General features: G+C 46.3%; 1 protein-coding gene and 1 long non-coding RNA gene across 3 annotated transcripts in view; one reads left to right on the top strand and one right to left on the bottom strand.

Moving 5' to 3' along the window:
• LOC134936030 (uncharacterized) overlaps positions 1 to 5,491 on the bottom strand; it is a 78,103-nt gene extending 72,612 nt beyond the window's left edge. Inside the window, exon 1 of one of the 2 annotated variants that reach the window (XR_010180439.1) lies at positions 5,366 to 5,491. This is a non-coding gene — a long non-coding RNA (uncharacterized LOC134936030). Of the gene's footprint in view, positions 1 to 1,956; positions 2,040 to 5,365 lie in introns of those variants that run through there. The other variant, XR_010180437.1, reaches the window with a different exon arrangement.
• On the top strand, positions 1,252 to 19,788 carry LOC134936028 (transmembrane 4 L6 family member 5-like). Its single transcript, XM_063930931.1, has 5 exons — positions 1,252 to 1,605; positions 3,124 to 3,189; positions 14,342 to 14,529; positions 16,855 to 17,075; positions 19,517 to 19,788. The coding sequence occupies exons 1-5, from the start codon at positions 1,423 to 1,425 to the stop codon at positions 19,519 to 19,521; spliced, it is 663 nt and encodes a 220-aa protein (XP_063787001.1). The 5' UTR covers positions 1,252 to 1,422; the 3' UTR covers positions 19,522 to 19,788.
• The last annotated feature ends 1,386 nt before the right edge of the window (positions 19,789 to 21,174 follow it).

Here is a 21,174-nt window from a genome sequence, read left to right as displayed (position 1 = left end):
GCGCGGTCGCAGTGGCTGCGTGATGTCACACGCAGCCATCGCAACAGGTAAAATGGCTCTGTGACTCCTGCGGCCGCAACTAAGCTGCGCCGGCAGGAGTCATCCTTAATTTCTGCTAACAAGCAGGAATTGCGAGGCGAACGCAATTTCTGCTTGTAGCAGGGGGGAGGCGCCGGTCAGGATGGTGGGCGGCCCCCAGTATGCGTGCTAAAGGATAGCAAATTCTGCTGATTAGCAGAATTTGCTATCCTTACTGAATTGGCCCCTATATACCCTAATTGCAACTGTTGCAAAACTTTATTTTGTGGAACTAAATTACTATAGTGAAGTATTATAGAAGGCTTTTCAGATGCACTTGAATTCTGCATAAGCTCAGAGCTGGCAGAGTTCTGGTTTTATCCCCATACTTATAATGAGACGCGTTTCACACTATGTGCACTTTTTTGGCAGAAGTGCATCTCTAGTTGTCAGTTTTAGGGATGAGTTTGGGGTGTGGGGCCCCCTGGGTTGATGAGGCCTGGTTGCTTTCTGGCATCATATTGTAACACTTAATTTAGCACTTTTGGCACTTAGATAGTTTTTGTTTTTTTAAATGTAACATAATTTAACACCCTAATTATTACCTCTCACTCTCAACACATACCTGCTGCTTCGTACTGTACCAATGTAACACTTTTAACACTTTAGCCGCTATCTCTCACTATTGTGATGCCATGGGGCGGTTGGCTTGTGCTGGCTTGGTGGGTCCAATGCTCCAGACTTGAACCTTAGGAATGTTAGAGGCCCACCAGATAAGGGTCACCTGGTCGCCACTGGTGGGCCTATATTTTTGGCTAAATATTATGCTAAGCACCTTAATTATACTCTATGTTAAATTGTAGAGTGTATTAAAATTATGCAGATTAGCAGTGCTTAGTACATAGAGTGTGCACCTGCATTTTACTCTGTTTTTCTGTGTGAAACGATTTTTTTTTTGGTACGGTTACACTTGCCATGAAAACCGGGTTAGGTAATTGCTGAATTCAGCAATCTGAAAAGGCAAAGCAAATCACATGGGTCAAAAACCATTCCTCAAATCCATCATGGTTCACTCATTTTGAGTGTGAATTGGGCGGATCGGTTCCTATAGAATGTTGGGTCTTTCATACGTCTGCAGTCACAATATATATGACATAATGCCATCCTGTGACACAGCATCATAACTTGTATCTCTGAGCATCTTCTTCTCTATCTCTCAGTGAAATATTGAGTTCAAACTCCATTCCCTCATCCCCGTGACTGCAATCAGCGAGGCTGGGTCTCGTCTCGTGACTGCAACCTGCAAGGTTGGAAGGCGGCATAAAAGGAGCCTCTCTCTCCTCTCCGTTCCTGATATTGTCTATCTGTTGGGTTATCTGTTCCTTGGCACTCCTCTGCCTCACCATGTGCACTGGCAAGTGCGCCATATGTATCGGGGGAGCCCTGTATCCCTTGGCTATAATCTGCATCATCGCGAACGTCATCCTCTACTTCCCGGGATGGAGCGTAGAGGCGGCAGAGAACGCTGGAGAGAAACTCACCTATGAGGTTACAACTTTCCTAGGGATTATCGCAGGCGGCTTACTGGTGAGAATTTAATATTTTGTTCATTATTATTTATTATTTTTCACGTATTAATGGAGTCAAAGGGGCATATTTATCACAATATGCAGCTCAGATTTGGATGGGTCGGGAATCGGGATAAAGTCCACCAAAATCGCTTTGTGATAATTGAATAGATCACAGTGATGTATCAATTATCGCATGCAGGGACAGAGCCTGCCAGAAAGCGCTGGCCCTCCCAATCCACGTGCAGCAATTCTCAGAGAATTTTTTGTGAAAAATACCCTGAGATTGTACCGTGCATGCGCCTCCACCGTGGGGTATAGCCTCCCACCCTCCCCACATGCAACACCCCCTTTCTCAGCTTACACTTACCTGCAGTCAGGACCGGTGATCCGTGAGGGCAGAAGGTCACCGAATCCTGTGCTCTGCTCTGTCCCCCAATGCTGTAAAGTGAGATGTCGGCTTTACAGCATCACTTTACTGCACCAGGGGTCACAGCAAGAGCACAGCAACCAGATGACTGGCTGCCCTCACCGGATCACTGACCACCGGTCTCTGGGTGCAGGTAAGAATTACCTTATTTTATTTATTTTAACAGAGCTAATATATCCAGGGGATACTCACATATTCCTGCAAAACTGTTATGATAAATATACCCCATAGTCTCTAAGCGTAGAGATGTGATGATAATATAATAATGTTAACAGTCCAGCTGCTTAGGAAAAGGTCATTGTGTAGGGTTACCTGGAACAGCAGATTTTTCATTTAAGCCCTTTATGTTGGACTCAGAGGGCTTATTGGAATAAGTGTTAAGGGGGGGGGGGGGGGTACACATCAGGGGGGTACACACGGAGAGGTCTAAGCAATCTGACTAGATTGCTTAGAAATTAAGCAGGGATCTCTCGTGTGTATGCCCCTCAAGCGATAGATCGATATCGCCGGTGCTAGATTCAGCACTTTGTGAAGTGAGCGTCTCCCCTCCTCGCTCAGCACACATTGCGCCGAGTGCTGAGTGGGGGGGGGGGGGAGAGATGTGTGCTGAGCGGTCTGCGCTAGACCGCTCAGCACACATCTGCCCCGTGTGTACCCTCCCATAGAGAGATCCGTGCTTAATTTCTAAGCAATCTGACTAGATTGCTTAGAAGTTAAGCGCAGATCTCTCCGTGTGTATGCCCATAACGATAGCGATGCGTGGCCCCGCACGTCGCTATAGCCAATTACAGATTGTGCCTACATGATACAGGCACAATCTAGTCAGGTCGCTCACTTCCCTGCAATGTGAAGTGAGTAGCAGCCCCCCCCCCCCACACTCCACACACATCGCGCTGAGTGCTGAGTGGGGGGAGAGAAGTGTACTGAGTGGTCTGTGTCAGCACACATCTCTAGGCGTGTACTCCAGTTTACAACACAGTTGTGTCCAGAGTGTTCATCTCAGAGGGAGGACTGGACGGAAATTACTTTTTTTAAAGTCTTTGCATGTGAGAATGTGCTGGTAAGATACAATACTTCATACAGCCTTTTACCCTCTCTCCATACCAGGTGCTGATTCCAGCAATCCAGATTCATGCATCGGGGCGGAAAGGCTGCTGCGGAAACCGCTGGGGGGTAAGAACAACTTTTTTATTTTTTTATTTTAAATTGCTCTGTAGAAATCCATCATGTTACCAGCAGGGCAGAATGAGGGCCATTCAGGTTGTTGGACTTGCTATCACTGGTGCATCCTTGGAAGCGGCAGTGATAGCACTGTATGTAAATTCAGCAGGAGGAGCCTATTACATTCAGACGCCTCCTGCTGCACTAGTGATCCAATCTGCGTCATAGGACGCAGCATAAGATCAAAGCAAAAGCACCCACCATCGGGCGGCTAACGGCACCCATGGGGCCGCGCAAAGCCACCCGTCACAGAGCCCAGTAAATCTCCGTCCTGCAACAGAGATCACCTGGTCTGTTCCCACCCGCTAAACAGTAGTGATGCGCCTACATTTTTCTAAACGGAGCCCGTCGCCACCCCCGAAATAGTATCAGACTGTCAAGCCTATGCCGCATGACCCGTTCACGCACATGCAAACTGGGTCCTGTGCATGCGGAAAGTACAGATTTTTTGGTACTTTGCAAATATGGTCTCATATGCTCACTAAGGGGGGGTATTCAATTGTTGGAAAAGTCAGTTGGGAGTCTGTTTTTTCCTAATAGACAGAAAAAAACAGACACCCAACCGACTGTTCAAACAATTGAATTCCCCCCAATATATGTGGTGTCTCAGCTCATAGGTGGTCATTCCGAGTTGTTCGCTCGCAAGCTGCTTTTAGCAGCATTGCACACGCTAAGCCGCCGCCTACTGGGAGTGAATCTTAGCTTCTTAAAATTGCGAACAAAAGATTCGCAATATTGCGATAAGACATCTCTGTGCAGTTTCTGAGTAGCTCGAGACTTAATCTTCCAGTGCGATCAGTTCAGTGCTTGTCGTTCCTGGTTTGACGTCACAAACACACCCAGCGTTCACCCAGACACTCCCGCGTTTTTCCCAGAAACGGTAGCGTTTTTTCCCACACGCCCATAAAACGGCCTGTTTCCGCCCAGTAACACCCACTTCCTGTCAATCACACTCCGATCGCCTGAGCGATGAAAAAGCCGTGAGTAAAATACCTAACTTCATAGCAAATTTACTTGGTGCAGTCGCAGTGCGAACATTGCGCATGCGCACTAAGTGGGAAATCGCTGCGATGCGAAGAAATTTTCCGAGCGAACAACTCGGAATGACCCCCATAGTGCGATTTCTCCGGGTTATCAGATCTCCACCTAAACTTTTATAATATAATGGTCTCTCCCTATTACTGTGTTATTATTTCACACTGTATGTGAGTGACATAATCACCGTTATTATGTTGTAATACTGTATGTATGAGAGAACAGATCTGTTTTATTACGATACAATCAGAAAATAACTTGCTAAGTTCACCATTAAGGTTCTATAGAAAGCGGAAAAACAAAACAAACAAAATAGAAAATGAAATATTGCTGTGAAAGCTGCGTGGAAACCTTAATCACTTTCACACATCTGTATGTTATGATGACATCATCAGGGGCGCCGCGAGGGAAAGGGGGAGGGACCTGGGGCTGTTGCTGAAGGGATCATTGTCCCAATCAGCAGCTTGCGGCGTGCCCCTTTACGGTGATTGACGCTGCACATAGTAATTCTATTTTTCATTTGTTTTAGGGGTTATGTCCACGCTTCCCCAGATTTGGCCACGGCCCTGTACAAGGGCCCGTGACCGGTCTGGACAGCCTTGGCTGTATGTTCAGCAACACTGCCCACTTTGCCCACACAGCAGAACGATATTGCCCCATCTCCTCAATGCGCCTGCAGTGGAAGCCAGGGTGCATGCCCGGGTCTTTTGATAGCCCGGGCCCTGGTGGTAGGAAGGATAGCCAACTCCACGAGGCGTGGCCACGTCTCCTGTCCCATAAAGTTTTTTTAAGAATATAGTGTTCATGGTGCCGGTCGCCCGGCACAGGGACAGCTCCAGGGGCGCAGGGGAGGTCCAGGGGCCTCTCTCGTCACATCTCGGCAGTGTCTGTATAGCAGCACAGCCGCAGCAGCACATCGGGCAGACCTGTCCCTGCCTGCTCACTGAGCCCTTCGGGGCTGTATTCAGAAATGAAGGGGCCTGGGACTGACAAAATAGACAGGACCCCTCCCAAAAAAGTTTCTGCCACACTGCTCCACCCCTATGTGACGGTCATACAGTGTGACGTTACATATAGGTGGAGTGTTACAGACCTACAGGAACGGATAAGGCTTGTTTTAAGAAGTCCTTCTTGCGTATCAGACTGCTGTTGAGTCACAGGCTGGTGCAGCTCTACAGGTATTGGCAGTTGGAGCCAGGGGTGGGCTCCCCTCTCTGTAAGTGCCCGGGACACCACTTCCCACAGTCCCCCCCTGTTGGCTGCCCTGGTGCCCTTGTATACAGCACGTCAATCCCTACTTACAGTATCCCTGTTTGTAGATGTATATTAACTCTCCATAGCTGGTGGACTTTGCTGTGTACAAGCTATGTGACATCTGGCGTGTGACAGTGAAAGTCTGATAACTGGATGGAGGCTGAACTCCATTACCTGGGAGACATTATCTACACGTATTATCAGAAAACATCTTTATTATTGTGTAAAGTAGAAGATGTGATACTGATTCATCACGAAGCCCTGCACCTGGGTATGTTTTAGGGCGTTTGACCAAAGACGTACAGTATGTGGGTGGCATGCCACTTTTTGAGTCAGATAAAGTAATGTTAGGACTTTGCTAAATTTCCAGGAGCGGGTTGTCAAGACCACGGATCATTGGCAACGTTGACGGGTGGATTTAGAACGGCAATAGAAGTAAATGCTAAGCAAGCAGGAGCAGTTTAGGTGAGGAGAGGGTCCGTGCGCAGGCTCTGCACCGGTTCCCTCCTCTCTGGCAGCGCAGCAGACTCCACACTGTTTCTAGAGACTTCTCTACTGAACAAATGTACAGGAAAATGGCCATCACGCCATCTTCCTGGGGGATCCTGTCTGCAGGTCCGCTACTTAGTAAATCTACCGGTTCCCTGGTCTGGGAGGCATTTGATATGTTGGCTGTCGGGATCCCGGCACTCAGCATACCGACAACTATTCTCTGTCTTGGGGTGTCCACGACACCCCTGGAGGGAGAATTAATAGCGTGGTGCATGTAGCACGCCACCATGCCCGCAGCGTGGCAAACATAGAGAGCCCACAAGGGGCTCTTTTGCGCTCGCCCAGCTGCTGGCATGATCTTCGGCAGGGATTCTGACAGCTGGCATAACGTAGTAGACCCCCCTGGTCTAAATAGGAAAACCCTACTCTACGTTACTATTATGAACCCAGCCTAATCTCATCCTAACCCTCTGTTCCACGCTCTCTATGTACCCCATCTGTGTCACCCCTGTCTGTCTGCCCCTCCCCTTTAGAATGTAAGCTCTCACAAGCAGGGTCCTATTCCCTCATGTGCTTTTGTGTCTCTTACTTATCCTATCTTCTATTCAATACTCCCTTTGATGGCACCAAATCCTTCGGTTTTCTGCCGCCCTGATAAGTGCTGTTTACTGACGCAGCTATGTTTATATACTCTCTACTTGTCCTATATTATATTGAACTATAAGTCACTGTCTTCATGTTTTGCTTATTTGTTTACTCTGTAATTGGGGCCTGCGGATCCCATGTGGCACCATATAAATTAAGGATAATAATAATAATAATAATGAATATTTGTACATATGGGAAAGACGGTCAAACCTCAGAAAACTGCATTTTCAGTGGTTTCACTGCACTTGTGGTGATGATACATCCCTTCCTCTATCATTGTAGCGCCAGTTACCTACAAGCATACACTGCCATACAGCATTGATCTATTACTGGTCACCTGATTGGAAGCAGGCAAATATGTGAGCAAGTGTGACACTGCCATCTAGTGTCAGAGGCCGGCAGGACATGCTGGTATTTGCAAAACTATATATAGTTCATACTTGCTTACTCTCCTGGAATGGCCGGGAGGGTCCCGAAAAATGGGGTGACACTCCCGGCCCGCTACAAAAGTGGGTAATTCTCCCGGAGCCGGCTTACCCCCGCCAGCACACCCATGCTGTGACTCACTCGCACCTGTAGCTGCCCACTTACTGAGGTAAAAGTTGGCGGGGTGATGGCACGATTCATTAATTTAGTAATTTTAGCCCTGCCCCTGCTTTACAGTGGCAGTAATGTGGGAATTGTATAGCAGGGGGTGAGGGCATGTTGATGCAATTGCATCTTTCCACGCTCCCGGACCACCCAGCCTATGCTGGTACAATGCTGACCAGCCAGAAACTTGGCAAGTATGATATAGTTCAATATTCAGTTAAGAAAATAGAAGCTAACAGTTCTAGAAACGCTGCTGTTGTGTGATTATGGGGTCTATTCATGAATCAGTGAAAAGTGTGGAGAAGTGAGCCAGTGGAGAAGTTGCCCATGGCAACCAATCAGCATTGAAGTAACATTTATAATTTGCATACTATAAAATTATACAGAGCAGCTGATTGGTTGCCACGGGCAACTTCTCCACAGGCTCACTTCTCCACTCTTTTCACTGCTTCATGAATACACCCCTATATTCCTGCAGTGCCAGGTGACATTTTCTTTCCTTATTACTGTGGCGATAATGGCACAGGAGATTGGGGCACAGGAGATTGGGGCACAGGAGATTGCTAGGTTACGAGTGAGTGCTCATTCTTGGCCTCATAACAGGACTGGTTAGTACACTGACAGCAGTATATTTAACTGTAGCCATCGCTGGACCAACTGGATGCTATTTACTAAACTTGAATTTGTAGTTGCCGCCAGGGCCATCTTAACATATAGGCACACTGGGCAGCTGCCCAGGGCTTCATGATTCTAGGGGCCTTTGAGCAGGGGAAGGCCAGGGAAAATCTGCTCCCAAACTGAGGCCTCAGGAGTTTCTTGGAAGTCAGCTAGAGGATGCTGCCTAGCCGTTCTAAATAGCTGTGATTGGTGGATGGCTGGAGCTATCAACCAATCAGAGTGCTGACAGTCATTCACTGTTTGAAAGAATGTGGAGAGACAGCTCTGGACCACAGGATGGGTAAATAAGATTTATTTATTTTTTATTTATTCCCGTGAATAGGTGGGTAAGGGCCCCAGTGCACTGCTTTGCCCAGGGCCTACAATACTGTTAAGACATTGGACGCAGCTGCTGTATGTACTGCGTCCATCTTTGATTTAGGCCCTAAGGCTTACTGCTTTATCACAGATGTGTCCACATATACCTATCCTCAAATCACACCAAATAGCCCCATTTGGTGCTCCATGAAAAAATAAGAATTTACTCACCGGTAATTCTATTTCTCGTAGTCCGTAGTGGATGCTGGGAACTCCGTAAGGACCATGGGGAATAGCGGGCTCCGAAGGAGGCTGGGCACTCTAGAAAGATCTTAGACTACCTGGTGTGCACTGGCTCCTCCCACTATGACCCTCCTCCAAGCCTCAGTTAGGTACTGTGCCCGGACGAGCGTACACAATAAGGAAGGATTTTGAATCCCGGGTAAGACTCATACCAGTCACACCAATCACACCGTACAACTCGTGATATTATACCCAGTTAACAGTATGAAACAACTGCGCCTCTCAACAGATGGCTCAATAATAACCCGATTTAGTTAACAATAACTATGTACAAGTATTGCAGATAAACCGCACTTGGGATGGGCGCCCAGCATCCACTACGGACTACGAGAAATAGAATTACCGGTGAGTAAATTCTTATTTTCTCTGACGTCCTAGTGGATGCTGGGAACTCCGTAAGGACCATGGGGATTATACCAAAGCTCCCAAACGGGCGGGAGAGTGCGGATGACTCTGCAGCACTGAATGAGAGAACTCCAGGTCCTCCTCAGCCAGGGTATCAAATTTATAGAATTTTGCAAACGTGTTTGCCCCTGACCAAGTAGCAGCTCGGCAAAGTTGTAAAGCCGAGACCCCTCGGGCAGCCGCCCAAGATGAGCCCACCTTCCTTGTGGAATGGGCATTGACAGATTTTGGCTGTGGCAGGCCTGCCACAGAATGCGCAAGTTGGATTGTACTGGAAATCCAACGAGCAATAGTCTGCTTAGAAGCAGGAGCACCCAACTTGTTGGGTGCATATAGGATTAACAGCGAGTCAGATTTTCTGACTCTAGCCATCCTGGAAACATATATTTTCAGGGCCCTGACCACGTCTAACAACTTGGAGTCCTCCAAGTCTCTAGTAGCCGCAGGCCCCACAATAGGTTGGTTCAGGTGAAACGCTGACACCACCTTAGGGAGAAACTGGGGACAAGTCCTTAATTCTGCCCTATCCATATGGAAAATCAGATAAGGGCTTTTACAAGACAAAGCCGCCAATTCTGATACTCGCCTGGCAGAAGCCTAGGCCAATAACATAACCACCTTCCACGTGAGATATTTCAGATCCACGGTTTTTAGTGGTTCAAACCAATGTGATTTTAAGAAACTCAACACCACGTTGAGATCCCAAGGTGCCACAGGAGGCACAAACGGGGGCTGAAAATGCAGCACTCCCTTTACAAATGTCTGAACTTCAGGTACTGAAGCTAGTTCTTTTTGAAAGAAAATCGACAGAGCCGAGTTCTGTACCTTAATGGAACCTAATTTAAGGCCCATAGTCACTCCTGCTTGCAGGAAATGCAGAAATCAACCTAGTTTCCCAATGGTGTACAATCCTTTGGAAGACTTCTGGAGGAAGTCCCCACTCTCCCGGGTGGAGGTCGTGTCTGTTGAGAAGATCTGCTTCCCAGTTGTCCACTCCGGGAATGAACACTGCTGACAGTGCTAACACATGATTTTCCGCCTATCGGAGAATCCTTGTGGCTTCTGCCATCGCCATCCTGCTTCTTGTGCCGCCCTGTTGGTTTACATGGGCGACTGCCGTGATGTTGTCTGATTGGATCAGTACCGGCTGGTTTTGAAGCAGAGGCCTTGCCGGCCTCAGGGCATTGTAAATGGCCCTCAGGTCCAGAATATTTATGTGTAGGGAAATCACCTGACTTGACCAAAGTCCCTGGAAGTTTCTTCCCTGTGTGACTGCCCCCCAGCCTCAAAGGCTGGCATCCATGGTCACTAGGACCTAGTCCTGTATGCCGAACCTGCGGCCCTCTTGAAGATGGGCACTCTGCAGCCACCACAGTAGAGATACCCAGGTCCTCGGAGACAGGGTTATCAGCCTATGCATCGGAAGATGCGATCCGGACCACTTGTCCAACAGGTCCCTCTGAAAAGTTCTTGTATGGAACCTGCCTAATGGGATTGCTTCGTAGGAAGCTACCATTTTTCCCAGGACTCGCGTGCAATGATGCACCGCTACCTGTTTTGGCTTCAGGAGGTCTCTGACTAGAGATGACAACTCCTTGGCTTTCTCCTCCGGGAGGAACACTATTTCTGGTTTATGTCCAGAACCATTCCCAGGAACAGTAGACGTGTCATAGGAACCAGCTGTGACTTTGGACTGTTTAGAATCCAACCGTGCTACCCCGACTACCAACTGCTCCTTGGACCTCGCCCTTATAAAGAGATTGTCCAAGTACGGGATAATCAAAACTCCCCTTTTTTCGAAGGAGTATCATAATTTTGGCCATTACCTTGATAAAACACCCTCGGTGCCATGTACAGTCCAAACGGCAGTGTCTGGACTTGGTAATGGTAATCCTGTACCACAAATCTGAGGTACTCCTGGCGAGGATGGTAAATGGGGACATGCAGGTAAGCATCCTTGATGTCCCGGGATACCATGTAATCCCCCTCGTCCAGGCTTGCAATAACCGCCCTGAGCGATTCCATCTTGAACTTGAATTTTTTTATGTATGTGTTCAAGGATTTTAATATATAAAATGGGTCACACCGAACCATGCGGTTTCGGTACCCCAAACCGTGTGGAATAGTAACCCCGTCCTTGTTGAAGTAGGGGCACCTTGAGTATTACCTGCTGGGAATACCGCTTATTAATTGCCTCTAGCACAGCCTCCCTGCCTGAGGGAGTTGTCAGCAAGGCATATTTTAGGAAACGGCTGGGGGGAGACATCTCGAATTCCAGCTTGTACCCCTGAAATACTACTTGAAAGAAACAGGGATCCACCTGTGAGCGAGCCCACTAATTGCTGAAATTTTTGAGACGGCCACCCACCGTACCTGGCTACATCTGTGGAGCACCCGCGTCATGCTGTGGACTCACAGGAAGCGGGGGAAGAATTTTGATTCTGGGAACAGGCTGACTGGTGCAGCTTTTTCCCTCTTCCCTTGTCTCTGTACAGAAAGGAGCGCTATTTGACCCGCTTGCTTTTCTGAAGCCGAAAGGACTGTACCTTTGTCTGTGAGGAAACCTGAGGTAAAAATATTTCTTCCCAGCAGTTGCTGTGGATACAAGGTCCCAGAGACCATCCCCAAATAATTCCTCACCCTTATAAGGCAGAATCTCTATGCGCTTTTTAAGTCAGCATCACCTGTCCAGTGACAGGTCTCTAATACCCTCCTGACAGAGTGGACATTACATTCATTTTGGATGCCAGCCGGCAAAATATCCCTCTGTGCATCCCTCATATGTAAGACAACGCCTTTAATATGTTCTCATATTAGCAAAATAGTATGTTTGACAGGGTCACCGACCACGCTGCAGCAGCACGATCTGCAGGTTTCAGTCTAGTACCTGAGTGTGTAAATACAGACTTCAGGATAGCCTCCTGCTTTTTATCAACAGGTACCTTCAAAGTGGCCGTTCCTAAAACGGCAGTGCCACCTTTTTTGACAACCGTGTGAGCGCCTTATCCACCCTAGGGGATATCTCCCAGCGTAACTTATCCTCCTGGCGGGAAAGGGTACGCCATCAGTAACTTTTTATAAATTACCAGTTTCTTAACGGGGGAACCCACGCTTTTCACACACTTCATTTATTCATCTGATGGGGGAACAAAACACTGCCTGTTTTTTCTCCCCAAACCTAAACCCCATTTTTAGAGGTGCTTGGGTTACTGTCAGAAATGTATAACACATTTTTTATTGCCGGGATCAAGTCACGGATGTTCCTAGTGGATTGTGTATATGTCTCAACCTTGTCGACACTGGAGTCAAACTCCGTGTCGACATCTGTGTCTGCCATCTGAGAGAGCGGGCGTTTTTGAGCCCCTGATGGCCTTTGAGACGCCTGGGCAGGCGCGGGCTGAGAAGCCGGCTGTCCCACAGCTGTTACGTCATCCACCCTTTTATGTAAGGAGTTGACACTGTCGGTTAATACCTTCCACCTATCCATCCACTCTGGTGTCGGCCCCACAGGGGGCGACACCACATATATCGGCCTCTGTTCCGTCACCATATAAGCCTCCTCATTCAACATGTCGACACAGCCGTACCGACACACCGCAGACACACAGGGAATGCTCTAAACGAGGACAGGACCCACAAAAGCCCTTTGGGGGGACAGAGTGAGAGTATGCCAGCACACACCAGAGCGCTATATAATGCAGGGACTAACTGAGTTATGTCCCCTATAGCTGCTGTTTTTATACATAATGTATACTGCGCCTAAATTTAGTGCCCCCCCTCTCTTTTTTAACCCTTTTCTGTAGTGTAGACTGCAGGGGAGAGCTAGGGAGCTTCCTTCCAGCGGAGCTGTGAGGGAAAAATGGCGCCAGTGTGCTGAGGAGATAGGCTCCGCCCCTTTTTCGCGGCCTATTCTCCCGCTTTTTATGGAATTCTGGCAGGGGTATTTACCTCATATATAGCCCCTGGGGCTATATATTGAGGTATTTTAGCCAGCCAAGGTGTTTTTATTGCTGCCTCAGGGCGCCCCCCCCCCCAGCGCCCTGCACCCTCAGTGACTGCAGTGTGAAGTGTGTGAGAGGAGCAATGGCACACAGCTGCAGTGCTGTGCGCTACCTTGGTGAAGACTGAGTCTTCATGCCGCCGATTTTCCGGACCATCTTCTTGCTTCTGGCTCTGTAAGGGGGACGGCGACGCGGCTTCGGGACCGAACACCAAGGACTGGGCCTGCGGTCGATCCCTCTGGAGCTAATGGTGTCCAGTAGCCTAAGAAGCCCAATCCGGCTGCAAGCAGGCGAATTCGCTTCTTCTCCCCTTAGTCCCTCGCTGCAGTGAGCCTGTTGCCAGCAGGTCTCACTGAAAATAAAAAAAATCTAAGACTATTACTTTCTAAGAGCTCAGGAGAGTCCCTAGTGTGCATCCAACCTCGGCCGGGCACGAAATCTAACTGAGGCTTGGAGGAGGGTCATAGTGGGAGGAGCCAGTGCACACCAGGTAGTCTAAGATCTTTCTAGAGTGCCCAGCCTCCTTCGGAGCCCGCTATTCCCCATGGTCCTTACGGAGTTCCCAGCATCCACTAGGACGTCAGAGAAATGTGAGTGAGCCACACCATGCGTCTTTTCCCCTAAATAATTGCCCTTTTGCACAAGGTGCGCGTACCACCACTGATGGATTTGCGCTCTTTAGGACTGCAATAAAACCACTGCTGTGTAAAAAAGTCGCTATAATGCAGAAATGCTACAGTAGGTGAATGAAGACACATCTGTAGATGGGGCAGCAGCCTTCTTACCCTGCACATAATAGTCGGAGTAATACGTAGAGAAACGGCTTATATATAATATATTAACAGTCTTCACCAGTGTAGATAAAATAATTATAGTCAGGGAATACAGCAGAATGGGATCAGTACACAATCGTAACTTTTTAGTAGATGGAACATAAAAGGGTGGTGAGGCAGAGGCGTTTGTTCTGTACAGGCTTATTGCCCGGGGAATAGACAAGTGGTAGTACCCCAGAAATGGTAACTGCTAAACCTCAAATATATGGATGAAATTTTAGGGGTGACCAATGTTTTAAGGTATGTCCACCAGTGCAGGCTGTGGTTGGGTATATTGATGACATCTTTATACTACTGAGACCCAAATCAAAGTAGTCCCTACAACTATCCCATCCAAAAGAATGCAGCACACACATGTACACCGCAGGCCAGGCTGCCTGGAACTCTAAGTTCTTTTGGTATCTGGGTGACAGATCAACAATGTAGAGGTCAACAGACATTAGGTCGACACTATGTGGTCAACATTCAGGTCAACAGGTACAGAAGGTCACCAGAACTTACTATTATATTACGGTATAGCTGTGTATGCCTTATATTTATGAAACGCTGTGTGTCCTTCCCCCCCAGATGTTTTTCTCCATCCTCTGCTCTGCTATTGGACTTACTGGATCCCTCTTTTGCCTGGTCATGTGCGTTACGGGAATTTTCAGAGGCCCCGTCTGCGCCTATTACATCACGGATCTCACGAATGCCACCACTGCTGGGCCCACCCTTGTCTGGGGTCGCCCATTTGAGAAACCAATGCCAGAATACAAGTGAGACCCGCAGATTGTGTACTCTGTACTGTTGTTTCTAGATGTGCCCTTCATTTCCACTACCTATGGTTGCTGTTTGTGTGATCGACAATGGAGAAAGACAGCAGATACCTCCAAAATCTGCTGTGGTCACCCCCGCCCCCCATCCAAATACATCCTGGGGGATGCTTCAAATTTGCAGCTATTACTCAAAAACATGTGTTTTCAGGGGGGATTCCAACAAATTTCTGTTTGACAAATAGGCCCCTAAAACGAAAGCCTTTCTAGAGAACATTCTATCCTTCTCCTTTATTATTCTAGAGAACAAATAATATTTTTTTTCCAGAAATTCTGCGTATTGTAGACACAGACACTGTAGGTGACTAAACATCCTAGTGACATTTGGTGGACCCGTTCATTCCAAGTAAAGCATTCGTTACCTCTAAACCCAATAAATAAAGACACGGAGACTTGAATTTGGCAGAAAAATTGCTAGCTATTTATTTGACCCTAACCATAGCAAACCTGTAAATGAAAACTTTGTTAAGATGCCGATACAGCCGGCATATGGTGGCAGCAAAAAGAACGGCTCTACTAACCTAAATTAACCGTAAAATACAAAAAATTCGAAACCATCCTAATTTAACTACAACTATCAAAAACCGGTAATAGGTGACAACTCCACCCCCACAGTGACTACCCACCGCTCCTGGGTGCCCTGCCGCTGCCTTCCCGGACGGGTGGTCAAGCGGCAAATAAGTCGATGGAGGTGAGTGCACCTAAACCAAATCAAACTGTAAATCACTACAGCTTACCATACAACCACCAACTGCCGTTCTTTTCCGCCAATAAATAGCCAACGATAAAACCAGCCAAACAATTTACTGCCAAGGCACTCCGTGCCAGAAACCTTTACCAACAGGGCGGGAGGGCGGGAAGGCAATTTCACCAACAAGAGAGAGACAAGATGTCTGTCCTTCCCTATATATACTAACCCTCCCCTTTTCCCAAAGGGCTGTACTTTCCTTCCAGCTAGGTCCACCCCTCACAAGATGTTTAACTCATTCCTTTCCTATGCTGTCAATTCTCTCTCCTTCTGTCTTTCTAGAGATCCAAGTATTTTCCCTTCCTGTGTCCTAATAGAGAACCATAACCGATATATAGGATGTCTATAACTGATGTTCAAATATTCCAAGCAATCTACAGTAAAAACTACTTTTTGGAATGTTGTCAAATTTTTTGCACGGTTTCATGAGACCATGGGAAGGAAATTCACAGCAAAAAAAAAAAAAGTTCAAAAATTCATCACCAGGGGGTGATTGTTCGCTTATAAGGATAAGCAAATTTCCTTTAGCACGTCAACCCTCTCATCACTATTTCCAATGAACAGCAACCTTCTTCTGAGATGGTGGCAGATAATGGTGGTCATCATACTAAACATGTTTTGAATTGACTGTACCCAAATCGCCTCTGTACTGCACAGCAATGGTCCAAATAACATTATAAAACGCCCCCCCTGGTGGTGGTTTTTTGTAACAACTTTTTTTTTGCCTTGAAATTCCTTCCCATGGATTTAGGCGACATTCCGATAAGTAGTTTTTGCTGTAGACTTCTTGGAATAGGTGAACTTTAATTATAGACAGCCTGTATACAGTATAAATCAAGCCTTCCTAGGTCAATTATGAGATAGATTGCTATATATTGCTTTACTGCCTTGTGGTGCAATAATAATCACAGATAACTGTTGTCACTTCCAATGTGTGCGTGCTGAAGATTGCCTATGACATTTATCATTTAGGTTAGAGAAAATAGTAGACTGGGTTCCCCCTGTGGCGTAACTATAAATTTTGCTCCCCCCTGCTAAAAAAGTTTATGGAGCCCCTTCCCTATACATTATTTATAATTTTTACCTACATGTTCATTGCCAGGGGTTTCCTGCTCATTGCCAGGGGTTTCATGATCATTGCCAGGGCTTTCATGCCTGTTGCCATGGGTTTTCTGCTTGTTGCCAGGCTTTTAATGCTCACCAGTGGTGCCAACGTTCCCTGAATCCTGGCACTTCCAGATAATGATATACGCGCTGTGCGTCCCTGAAAGACGCTAGAGGTCCAGTAGGACCTCTAGCGTCTGTCTCCTTCTTGGCGGCGGCCATTTTTGGAGGGATATTTTAATTTGCATAACACAAGCGCCAGCGCCCCCAAGCCACCACTATTGCTACACTACTGGGCTCCCCACTCAACATAACTCATATCTTCTGTACCGGTGCTGTACAGAGCCCTCTACATTTAAGTCCTCCTCTGCAGAGCCTTGATTATTTAACACCTTGTTATCTCTTCTATCCTCCAGCAATGACAGCTACATATTCCACAGAGAGTCATGGGACATCTGTGTTGAACCTAAGGATGTGGCGGAGTTTAATATAATCCTTTTTTCAATCCTGCTGGCTGCCAGCTCCTTCGAAGTCATCCTATGCACTGTCCAACTGTTCAACGGCCTGTTTGGCTGCATCTGCGGCACTTGCCGGGAAGAGGAGATTGGCTATGAAGACATGAAGAAAGAGGCCATATGTAAGAACATATTACTGTACAAATATATGACACTCACATCTGAAAGCTCAGTAAGGGCAACCTACGATCTAGTAACATTATGCCCAGGGTACAGATATTTCTGTAGTAGCCATAAAAACAGGAAATCATGGTGCACAGGTACAGTGACTGCTGGGACAATTTTATGGCCATTACAGGCTATAGCATCTTTTCCTGGTGCCCAGATAACATGCATGTCCCTGAATAGATGTACCATAGAACAAAAGGGCAGATGTATTAACCTGGTGAAGGCATAAGGAAGTAGTAAAGCAGTGTTAAGTGCAAGGTGTTAAAGGCACCAGCCAATCAGATCCTAACTGTTAATTTACATATTGGAGCTGATTGGCTGGTGCCTTTATCACCTTGCTCATATCACTGGTTTATCACTTCCTTATGCCTTCTCCAGGTTAATACATCTGCCCCAAAGTACCAACCAATCCGCTCCTAGCTGCCATGTTACAGGCTGTGTTTGAAAAATGACAGTTAGGAGGTGATTGGTTGGTATTTAGGGGTCTATTCACATAGCAGTGAAAAGAGTGGAGAAGAGAGCCTGTGGAGAAGTTGCCCATGACAACCAATCAGCTGCTCCGTAAAATTGTATAGTATGCAAATTATAAATGTTACATCAATGCTGATTGGTTGCCATGGGCAACTTCTCCACTGGCTCACTTCTCCACTCTTTTCACTGCTTCATGAACAGACGCCTTCGTCTCTCTCCACATTTATCTCTCTCCAATCTTTGACAAATCTCCCCTTTAGTAAGTATGCTGTTTAAAACTTGGGTAAAAGGATTCTGCGGGGAAAAATGTAGTTCTATAATCTGCCGATAGCGGAGAAAATGTGGCGCCGTACAATGAAACTTGAATTGATCTGAAGTTTTGACTGCAAAATTACCAAAAAGTGTGCACTGCACTCAAATCTACATAGAAGGAACAATTCAAAATGTAAATAATAGTAATATTAGGTTTCTCTTAGTTACTCATTTGTTGGTAACTTTATATGCATTTTGCCCTGAGCTGCAGCATATTGTCCCCTTTTTGCAGAATTTTGAATTGGCTATTAGGGTGGTCTTCAGTTTGCTGACTGTCGGGATCCTGGCGCACAGTATACCGGCGCCGGAATCCCGACAGCCGGCATACCGACACTTATTCTCCCTCTTGGCGGTCCACGACCCCCCTAGAGGGAGAATAAATAGCGTGGCGAGCGCAGCGAACCCGCAAGGGGCACATTTGCGCTCGCCACGCTGTCAGTATGCCGGCGGTCGAAATACCGGCGCCGGTATGCTGGTCGCCGGGAGCCCGGCCGCCGGCATACCATACTACACCCAGCTATTACTGTAATTTCAGAATGAAAACAATGTCCTTTCTAGTGCAGGTTCCCCCATTGGAATAGTCAGCACCACTTCTTCACAATAAATAGTTTCCTAAAAATTCGTAGTATGACGTCAATATAAATGTGTCTTGGTCATCTGGTACAGCATGTGACAAACTGCATAAACTTTGTTACGCGTTTCATGGGATTGCTGCCCATTTCTTCAAACAGTTTATTTTGTACTGATGATCCTGGTCTGCATATTAACTTACTCAAAGCATCTTTGTGCAGTTGTGGGGAGCTAGTATACTGTAGCTATTTGTATGCCTAGCTTCCTTTGACATAGAAAGGCTGCTTTGCCTTTTAGTTGGACGCAGATGCGCAGAACTCAGTGTACACACGTAAATGCATTTTTTTGTATGGCATAATTTTTATGCATGCAATCAGTGCGCGAAATGCGTCAAGCTATAAATGAGGCGCATTGTGTACAACACAAGCACCAATCACCAATATACAGCACAATCAGCAAAAACATGATGTGTACAGCACAATCGCCAAAATACAGTGTGTAAAGGACAATTAAAAGTATATAGGGGGCATCCAATCGGAGGCGAAAATGCTGCAGCCGTGAAAAACTGGGGGTTTTCACTATTTTTTTCATCGATTTTTTTTATCCCCCTATTTAATTAAATCATGCTAAAAAATACCCCAGTTTTTCAAGCAAAAATACATAGTGTCCACTACCTATGTATTTTCGCTGCACGTTTCGCCTTAAAAATGGTCACTTATCGGGGATTTGGTTTTGCCTGAATAATGTAAAACATTTAAATAATTTTCTTATATATTTCTTATCTTTAGTTTATAATTGATCACTGGTTCTCAAACGCAATTCTCAGGACACCACGCAGGTCATGTTTTCCAGGTCACCTGTGGATTTTGTAATTGTGACAGTTGGTGTTACACAGTGCACGTGCCAAGTGACCTGGAAAACGTGACCTGCGTGGGGTCCTGTGGACCGAGTTTGAGAACCACTTTAATAGATCAACAACATATTCCCAAATCACAAAGTTCTAAGAAACCCCTGTTTACATTTCTTTATTTTATCCCTCCAGGTTGATGTATCAACACTCCTCGCTGTGGAAAGTAGAGCCCTTATAAACCCATAATCTCCCACTACAAAGGCTTGTGGCTTCAAAACGCCTTGCACCTTACAGACCCCCCTCAAACCCTGCCCATCCCCAAGATTAACCTGTTAACCTGGTTAACAAGGTTAACCTGTTGCGTGTGGCAATGACAGGACAGGAAGGCGAACTACTGGAAAAAGCGTGGAATAAGCCACCCCCCCCTCCCCCAACTGACCAATAAATATCTACTTCAGCAGAAAGGATTCTGGGAGTTTTTCTTCCTATGTTTATAGTATGTAATATTTTTTTATGATTTGTGACTGTGAATAAAAAAAACCGTGGAAGGTCTTTCTGTGTTCTAAGCAAAGGGTTGTTCTTGTTTGTGTAGCTGGAAATGTTAATCACAAAGAAAATAGAACATGTTCACGTAGGCTGACACAATCCTGCGAGTGAAGGCGCAGGTGACGTTTATACTTGCGCCGATTTAGACGATATCCTGGGAATAATGCAAAACAACAGGAAAATCCAGGTAAAACGATAATATGTCAAAGTAAATGACAACATTTTTCACTCAGCCTGAATAGTGAATCTTATTGAAAGAGCAGAGCACTACTGCGCTGACTCCAGTCTTCCTGTTCTGCGGGGAGGCTTCGTGCCCTGTCCCAAGATGGCCGCTGAGCTCTGTACTGAGCATGGGCAGGAGCCATCTGTATAGTGTAACATGGTGGGAGACAGAAGTTTCCTACCTATCTCCAGAGAGGCCTGCAATTACCTGTGCCTGCATACACTCACCAGCTGGTAAGCTGTCTGAAACCGCACTCTGCTCAAGCTCCGCTCCAACACCAATGTGCATGTAACAGTGAGTACGGCTGTACCTGCTATCTATCAATAAACCAGCATCACTGGTTAAGTTACTGAGCTGTTCATGGAGGCATCCTCTGGTGTGTGCCTATATAACTCTGCAATGTCAACACCTGAACATACATAATTTCCAACAAATCTTACTGATGTTACCAGATAGTCTTTTACAGCATGATTAAAGTTATAAAGGCGATACTATTAAAATGCTTGAAGTATTTTAACCATGTTGGCATACTGGTGTCAGCGAGGTGGCTCAGACATAGATAGTGTCAACATCAAACTGTAATTTGTATTCCAATATTTATATTCTAAATAATATATATATATATATATATATATATATATATATAGCCGCAGCATGTTCTACTAACTGCGAACAAAACAGTATTAGAACAGTCTAACAAAGGGGGAGCTGTACCAAGTCTCTGAGGAATGGACAAGCGGAATGGTTGCCCATAGCTTACAATAAGCATCTACCTATCATTTTTATAGAAAGTACTTGAGAAGTGCTAGCTAAAAGCTGATTGGTTCATTTCTCCACTCTTTAGGAGGCTTAATACATCTCAGCCAAAGAGATTTAGCTGCCAATTTATTGGAAAATAGAAGTTTCTATACATAAGGTGAAATGCCACATATTGCATGTTATAAATGTATTTAAGTGCTAATAGAGGTTACGAAGCAGTCACACAGTTTGCCTGGTCGTTTTAGGGGGATATGGTCATTAGGTTGACACAGCTTAGGTCGACAGTCATTACGTCGACCTCCGACGGTCGACATACACTGTG

This window comes from Pseudophryne corroboree, chromosome 6 (genome assembly GCF_028390025.1).
Source record: "Pseudophryne corroboree isolate aPseCor3 chromosome 6, aPseCor3.hap2, whole genome shotgun sequence".
Classification (NCBI taxonomy): Eukaryota; Metazoa; Chordata; class Amphibia; order Anura; family Myobatrachidae; genus Pseudophryne; species Pseudophryne corroboree.
The sequence above is the reverse complement of the archived record's forward strand: the minus strand, read 5'-3'. Positions and strand labels throughout refer to the sequence as shown.